Source organism: Alosa alosa, chromosome 15 (assembly GCF_017589495.1).
Source record: "Alosa alosa isolate M-15738 ecotype Scorff River chromosome 15, AALO_Geno_1.1, whole genome shotgun sequence".
Taxonomy (NCBI): domain Eukaryota; kingdom Metazoa; phylum Chordata; class Actinopteri; order Clupeiformes; family Clupeidae; genus Alosa; species Alosa alosa.
Genome location: NC_063203.1, coordinates 27,497,666 through 27,506,185, shown reverse-complemented (window position 1 = coordinate 27,506,185; position 8,520 = coordinate 27,497,666). Strand labels below are relative to the sequence as shown.

The 8,520-nt window shown below is 42.6% G+C and overlaps 1 protein-coding gene across 1 annotated transcript; it reads right to left on the bottom strand.

Moving 5' to 3' along the window:
- Positions 1–542: 542 nt before the first annotated feature.
- On the bottom strand, positions 543–4,638 carry foxa3 (forkhead box A3). The gene is made up of 2 exons (XM_048263857.1): positions 4,142–4,638; positions 543–3,134 (listed from the first exon to the last, which is right to left on the bottom strand). Exons 1-2 carry the CDS (start codon positions 4,211–4,213, stop codon positions 1,845–1,847), a joined length of 1,362 nt encoding a protein of 453 aa, XP_048119814.1. The 5' UTR covers positions 4,214–4,638; the 3' UTR covers positions 543–1,844.
- Between the last annotated feature and the right edge of the window lie 3,882 nt (positions 4,639–8,520).

Here is an 8,520-nt window from a genome sequence, read left to right as displayed (position 1 = left end):
CACACACACACACAGAAGCATATAAACAAACCAACTTGTAGCTACACATCGGTAAAAGTATCAAAGTATCGTTCAAAGCCTAACAGAGACAACTCCCTTCTAAACACCAGCCTCTGGAAGCTGAGGAAACACCACAGAACCAAGAAGGAATTCTTTGTATTTTTTTTTTAATAAGAAAAGAAAATCCGACATCCAAACCACAACATTCAAATCATACAATGTCCACCTTATATAGTCATATACAATACATATATTAACACACATATGCTCCACGGAAAAGCTGAGTTAAATAAACATAGTCTCTCACAACTAAATAGCATCAAATAATTTTAATTGTGACCTGAAATGTTTGTTTCCTTTAAAAAAAAAGAAGTGTTCCTTTTGGTTTGTTGCCGTTGCTGTCCCTCAACTAGACTTCTTGTCCTGTGTCATCTAACAGTGTTGGTGCTTCACGCCCATAAATCTTCAGAAGGAAACAGTTTAGTCTGATCCTCTGACGTCGTCACAGGGAGCCAATTTTCAGTCTGTCAGGATTTGTTTTGTTTTTTTGCTGTTGTTGTTTCTTTTCTTTAATTGGGTCAGAAGAGAGAGGTAGCCTTAGTCACATGGCATTGTTGAAACTCGCTCCCTGTAACCACCCCCATCCTCCTACCTGTGCAAGACCGGTGGGAACTCTAGTGCAAAGTTTTGTATGTAAATGCCTCTCTAATGCATTCCCATCGCCTGCCTATCTTGGTAACTGTTATCCCTATCTAGGCAACTGTAACTCTGTTCCCCAACCTACCCTGACCATATGACTCATGACACATACAGAAACAACATCGCATGAGCTGAGGCTCGGGGCATTGCCTTGCCTGCCGTAGGTAAGACAGCATTTAAAACAAATGTTTTCGAAGATTAAAAAAAAACAAAAAACAAAAAAAAGCAAAAATTAAAACATTTACCACAGTTACTTCAGACTGACTTGAAAATGTGATCTTTTAGGGACACAGGCAAAATAAACTACTCTGATTAGGGTAAGAAGTTTAGTTTTCCTTCCGTTTCTCCACAAATAAACCAAGTACACAACATATCCTTTTTACAGTTGTATTTCTTTTTCTAGGGGTAGAGAGAGAGAGAGAAATTAAATGTAGTTTACAAACAGAGAGATGACTAGGTTGTAACACAAGAAATATTTCCCTGTAATGCAGTAACAACTGCAGTAAGCAGTAACCTGAACTATGTTTTTTTTCCCTTCCAAACAATCCAAAAAAGACAAATCCCATTATCACATTTTTGTAACTTTACATCACAGCACTGTACAAGATATATTAATTTTTCCCTTCATAAATAAACGCAGATCTACCGTCTCATTTCTACATATATACAGACTATGCACATGCCGAACAGACCATTTCCTTATGCCCTCCATTAAAAAAAAAAGCCCTGGCCCTGATATTAGGGTTCTTGGACAAGAATGAGTCCTTTTATAAATGCACTAACACGGTGTGGAATGACTATCCTTTGAGACGGGTCCAGAGGTTCCTTGCGTAAAAACAGAATCAATCCAGTATGACGCTGGAGATGAGGAAAGGGTGAGAGGGAAACGCTGCGCTGCGTCTGTCTGTACGTGTCACAGGGAGTCTTTTTTTCTTTTCTTCCTGTGAATTTACAGGCGACACTGCCGTGCGTTATCAGCTGATAACTTGTGAACCCGTCTCTCTCGTGCTCGGCGTGAACAGGACAGACAAGAGTGGCGGCCGCCATTTTGTTTGGCCCCTGTGAGGTCCGTAGGACAGTTCTTTTTTTCTATTAAAAAGGTCACTAAGTTCTTGATTCGAGAGCCTGTGAGAGCCTTTGGGGGGTTAGGAGGCATTGAGCACGGACCTGCTATACAGGGTCTGGTAGTATGCACCAGAATCTAGACCAGCGGGCCCCGCAGGGTCGTAGATCTGTTTGGTTGCCACAGGCGACGAGGCGGCGTAACCGTTGTAGGCCATCACCTGGTCCTGGTAGGACTTGAGGTCCATCTTCTGCTCGTTGGACATGAGGTTGGTGATAGAGAACGGGTGGTTGAAGTTGTAGTGCGGGTCCATGGACTTGAGTGGGTCGTTGTGGAGGTCCAGGTGCTGCATGCCTCCCTGCAGGAGGTGCGCGCCGCTGCCCCCTACAGACTGGGAGTGCAGGTGGGCGCCTCCGCCGGCCACGATGGAGGACGACACCGAGGACGGGATGGCCACTGGGGAGCCCTGCACCACCGAGGCCGGAGGACACTCCAGCTGTACCAGGCTCCTCTGCTGCTGCTGCTGGTGGTGGTGGTCCTCGGATGACGAGCCCGGGTGCGAGCTGTCTGAGTGGGCCGAGTCGGCGCCCTCGGAGCCCGTGGCGGGGCTGTGGTCCTCCTGGAGGCTGTCCCCGTGACCCCCCTTGGCGCCGCCACTGCCGCCTTCCTGAGACTTCCCGGAGACCTTCTTGCCACTCTTGTCCTCGATCTTGAAGCGCTTCTGGCGGCGCAGGTAGCAGCCGTTCTCAAACATGTTGCCCGAGTTGGGGTGCAGGGTCCAGTAGGAGCCCTTGCCGGGCTTGTCGGGTGAGCGGGCCACCTTGACGAAGCAGTCGTTGAAGGAGAGCGAGTGGCGGATAGAGTTCTGCCAGCGCTGCTGGTTTTCACGGTAGTACGGGAACAGGTCCATGATCCACTGGTAGATCTCGTTGAGGGTCAGCATCTTGTTGCCGGACTGCTGGATGGCCATGGTGATGAGGGAGATGTACGAGTATGGTGGCTTGGCATGTGTGAGTGAGCGCCGGTAGGGTTTGGGCACATCCTTGGGGCGGCTCAGTGAGTTGGGAGAGGCGTAGCTGAGCTGGCCGACCGGCTGTCCCATGTTGGGGTAGTGGGAGAGAGGGCCCAGAGAGGAGGCTGGTGAGCCCATCTGGGTGAGGGAACTGGGGTTGAGGGAGGTAGGCACGGGGGACAGACTCATGTGGTTGGCCCCGCCGCCCATGGAGGTCAGTGGGCTGCTGCTCAGGCCTGGGCTGGGGTAGCCCATGTTCATGGAAGCGGCTGCCGAGCCGGCTGAGTTCAGGTTGATGTAGCTGTTGATGGTTCCCATGGCGCCCAGACTGGAATTCATGGCACTAGGAGAAGAGTACATCTGAGGGGGGAAAGAGACAAGGAGTGAGTTCAGTTTAGCTTGTTAGAATTTTACCTTGAAAATAGTCATATTGAATTTCCCCTAGGGATCAATAAAGTATATCTATCTATCTATCTATTTTAGTTTTGAATGAAAACATTGAGGATTTACACTGCTGCTTATAATGCTACTGATAACATTTTAATGACTATATCAAAACATTTAGGACTGGGATAAATTCATCTTTAAAAATCAATACGGCATTGATCTGTAGAACACTGTGAGATGTGAAGGAGAATCTGATTAGAAGTAGTGTTACACAAGTATGTTGAAAGACTGCTGTGGTCTACGTTATCGTAAAGAGCTTCGCGTGAAAAGTTGTGTTATCACTGAAATACACGCCCACTGCCTTAAAAAGTGAGTTTTTTTGTTAAATTATCTGTTAACAAAACATACAAAATATGTACAAAACGAAAAGAAGTGCAAATGGTGTAACTAAAATGGTTTACTTCTCTCAATTATTTACAAATTTCAAGAGCTCAAAAATATTTGCAAAATATTCATTGTGAAAAAAATACAAGCGGATTAGCAGATTGTTGTTCTATACACACTGTTAAGAAGATGATCAATACAAGAGGACAACCTATTTATTTCGAGGATGTCTAAAATTGCCCGAAGGTTCAGAGTTGGTTTGACTGACACAAGTAAATTGCCGTGTCCAATGTGCGTAAAATGAATTGACACACATGAGAAAATGGTTTTCGGTTGTGGAAATTGAAGTTTTTGCTTTGGTTTACCTTTAATTTATTGTAAGTTTACAATTTCATCTTCATTTGGCTTTACATTTACGAGTGATGCTTTTTAAAAATCGAACCAAATAGCTCTTACAAACATTTCGGGGAAACATGCAAGGGGAAGTTCAATAAATTCCTGTATATTTAATTTGTGGTCGCGACTAAAACTTTTTCACCTTTCATAAACAGGAGATGAAACTAACCATATTTATTGTTAAAAATTAAACTTCTTACCTCACTCGGTTCACTGTAGAACGCATTCCAGTCTGGTATTTCGTGAGATTCCATCTTCACCGAGCTCAACATCCCCAATAAAACCTTAAATAGGTGAAATTACTATACAGTAAAATTCTTCCAAGGAAAAATATATATATATATTTCGGTTCAGGAATCAAAGTCTCGAGGCTTTTTACTTCCAATGAACAGTCTGAACGAGAATCCAGTATATTATGAGATTCCAGTTTTCACGCAAATGAAGAATTAAAAAGTTAACAGTCCTGGAAGAGAAGACTGTCTATTTAGCCTACAACAAGAAATGTAGCTTTTCAAAAAAAAGTTGTTATGACTTCTTTTCTTCAGCTCTCCATTGCTTCTAAATTATTCTGTCAAGTAACAATTTACGTGATGGAAAAATATAGGCCTACATTCCCTTGAGATATTTAGTACAAATCCGTGACGGTTCCTCTTAAGCGCTGCGGTGATAGAGTGACCGAGAGAGCGCTGGTGACTGTTAGCTATGGAGCGAGTACAGTGCGAACCTCAGACGTCCAGCCCTTAAAACGCAGGTGAGTGCCCGCCCATGCAGCCATTTGAATACCGCGGCGTGGGACTCAGGAAGGAGGTCTAAATGGTCTCTTTTGCCCCCTGGTGTTCTGTATATTGGCCCGGGACAGACACTTCCAGATGAAATAGCATCCCCTACACTAGACACCCTGTCCTTTTCAAGGCCAAACGTCTTTATCAAGGACACTGATGCACTTGGCTTGGATTGGCTTGACTTGGCTACCACTGACAGCAGAAAGGAATCTGTTCGTTGAACGTCAGCCCCTCTTAATCACAGCTTTTAATGATGAAAACATTTATTGAAATGCGTTCATTTATGATCACACTAGAAACCGATTTTATTCAGGCTACACAATGTGACGTGACGTAGGCCTATCGAGAGAAGTAGACCAAGCCTATTTAACGGCTATGATAGGCAACTGAAAATCTCTAAAGTTGCAACAGGATTGTTACATCAGACAAGTAGTAATCAGACTTCCCCCGTTTGAATGGTTCATGTAGGCTAGGTGTCTTGTACTGGTTATGGACGGTTTGAAGCTGCAGGCTCTGATGTGGTCACAGCGTCTAGGCTAATAAGCCTGTCAGGACTTAAGCTCGTCAGTGGGAGGTCAACCAGCAAACTTGTCAAGGTGTCATGTTCCGAAGTCGTTAGATCCCCTCGGCTATCACTTCCACGGAATTAACAACGATGGGGTTGTAAATGGCTGGAATGAAATATAGCCTGTAACACCACATATTGAATGAGATTAATAGCGTTCCACATTTCAATTAACTCAACGGAACACAGAATAGTCTACACCCAAACATGCTCCTACAAGCAAATCTCCTAACGACTTATGAGTTTATGCCAGTTTTATTTTTTTATTATTATGAGAACCGTATTACAGTTTGGCTGGTCCTGTCACCCCCTTTTCGGTGGATGTTTTAATATGATCATATCAATATTATTTAGCCTATATAAAAATACACAGTAACATTTAGCCTATGTGTAAGGCTACTGACGCAAAATCCTTTTCTCTTGCAAAAGATGACTCGCTGATAATCTTTCACGTTGGGACAACCATTTTAAAATGACGTAACCACTACATAACTCTTCGAATATGATATGATTATGATAATAATCTCCTATACATATTGGATTAATAGATGATCGATTAGGCTATGAAACATTTGTACAGAAAACATTCATAAATCATTTGGATAGCCATGTCGAATCTACCTACAATCCATGTAGGGTGGTAGGCTAGGCCTAACAAGCTTTCAGCAAATACATAAGTTTTATTTAAAACTAAACAAACAAGCCAAATAACAAACAGGCAAACAACAAAATAAGAGGGGAGATACTGCACTTATGGTTTACGCGTAATAGCACAGCCTTGGCTACTGTGTTTCTATCAGTCACTTTCCTCAATACACATTTTCTTTCTGCGGGACAGACAGTAAAATCTGAATGTGAATGCGTTTCCTAATTGCTAATGAATGGAGATGTAACTGATTAGTACGCAGGTGGTCGAAAGGATTAACTGAGCAATAGCAAGGAAATCACTCTGGCGGGCGTGTGAGATGCAAGTTCCAATCCCTGTGCGTGTGTATCTGACATAGATAGACCAATATCCATCCAAATCTCAATGATAGACACACACACGCACAATAATAATAATAATAATGATGATAAAAAACATTTCAAAGGATGATGGATATTAAGTTTGATCAAGCAATGGTGTCAGTCCTTCGAGCGCTATCTATCACCTATTGCTAAGCAAACCAACACGTAGGCGATTGGCAAGACGCTGTCAACACGGGCTAATAGATTCGACCATTAACACTTTCTGTGGGAAAATACACAGCAGCGTGTAATTAGTTTACAGCCCACTCTTCCCTTCAGTGCTTTTCAGACATGGGAATGGACTGCAACAGAAAACGGACCAATAAGCTGTCACTTCATCTTTGGCCTTATAACAGAATGTGCAAAGTCTTGTGGATCCTGTGCTGAACTCCTAACAGTCCACACTGAAGGCCTACCAAGGTCATCACCTTTAGGATTTAAAGCCTATTTGAGCCCTCCCGTCCCCGTTTTCCTTTTGGCCGAATTTGTTTCCACCAACACGAAGATAGATTTCAAGGCGCCGACTTGTTTCAGATTCCCACAGCACAGTGGTCACCTCCACTTAGCAGTGAGCCCGTTGTTGCCATCCTACATTAACATATTGGTTCCCACCATGCGAGACATCGTCGTCTCATTATTCGTTGGGGCCTTTAAGAATGACCTCTGGAACACACATCACGACGTCTTCCTGCAGACGCGGCCAGTTCTAATGCCAATGCGCCGACGCACCATTCATTAACACCTCAATAATTAGTTAACAATAGTCTTAATGGGCTGACACTAATGGAGGAAGCAGCAGATTTAAAATTTGGCAAGATGTGTGGGTTGTGTTACCAGGGGTGATGAGCAAGAGTTCCAATTTTGTAAATGTATAATATATATTTTTTCCACTATGTGCCACTATTTTAAAACAGTTTAATTCCAGTCAGACCGAGCACGAATCTACCAGTTTGATTTTCTGTATAATGTTGCTTTAAGTGAGCTTTATCAAATTGGAAAACGAGTGAATGATGAAAGTGCCTCTTGGGGATAAATGGCGTTTTGAATAGACGTCCTGCGAAAAATATGCGAAGAACATTTGATAAAAATCCACACCATCACATCAGTAAAATAAGAGGGTAGCTTGCTTTTCATAAATGTTATATATTATATGATATAAAATATCTATATATATATATGCAAAGACCTATATACATACACACACACGTTGCAATCGTAGAACAAAAATCATTGCAGGTCACTCCTACGACATCAAAGGATAGACAGCACAGGCCTGGTCTGTCCATCGATTATCATTACTGCTGAAGATACAGCACATGTAAGAGTTTAAATGTCTTTTGTCCCAAAAAGGAATCACTTTTTCTTCAGCCATCTCTGTCCGTCACGTCCCCGATACCACCGCAGCGGTCTAACTGCGCCATCTACTGGACAATGTGGACAACGACAGCGCATTTTACTAAGGGCGAAGGCGAGGTCGAGGGTTTAGGCAGCCCATAGCGGTAAAGAACAGCGATTAACGTGTTAATAAACACTGATAAATATGTCCACCATGATAGACTACACTAAGACATTCTATACCGATAATGATGATTAAAAACCTCAGAGGTCTTTGCATATATGTCCCTATAGGCAGTGGCTCTCTGCAAGTTACTAATCTTAGGCAAACACACCAACCAAGACCTTGTACATTGAAACTACACATAAACACTAAAGTACATAAATTGAGTATGGGGCTCAGGGGCATAGCTCCCTCCCAAAATTCCATAGGCCTAGTTACATAGTTAAGGTATTTAACAAAGACTTATGTCCAAAGCCACTTAAAACATTGGATAACTTACAAAACATTAGATACATTTATTTTAGATTTTGAGTGGTATTTAATCAATGTAGGCCTGCTCTATACATGAGTTCTACTTTTACCATTAAATCAAACGTGCATAGCCTACTCATCTAGGCATATGGGATTGCACTGTTTCATCAGCTGGTAGGTAGTGAATCCAAACGTCCTTCTCTACTGAAGTGCTCACCATACAAGTAGCAAGAGTGGTAAGACATACGGAACCTGCAATTAGTGTATTAGGATGCAAATTAGGTTGTTTCACTACATATAGGTTTTGTGTTTTAGTTACTTTCTTTAATTAATTTAACTAATATTTGTCTCTCACTCTTTCTTTATAGGCAAAAACAATGAAAAGGAAGTTGAATGGTAATTTCAGCTAAAATC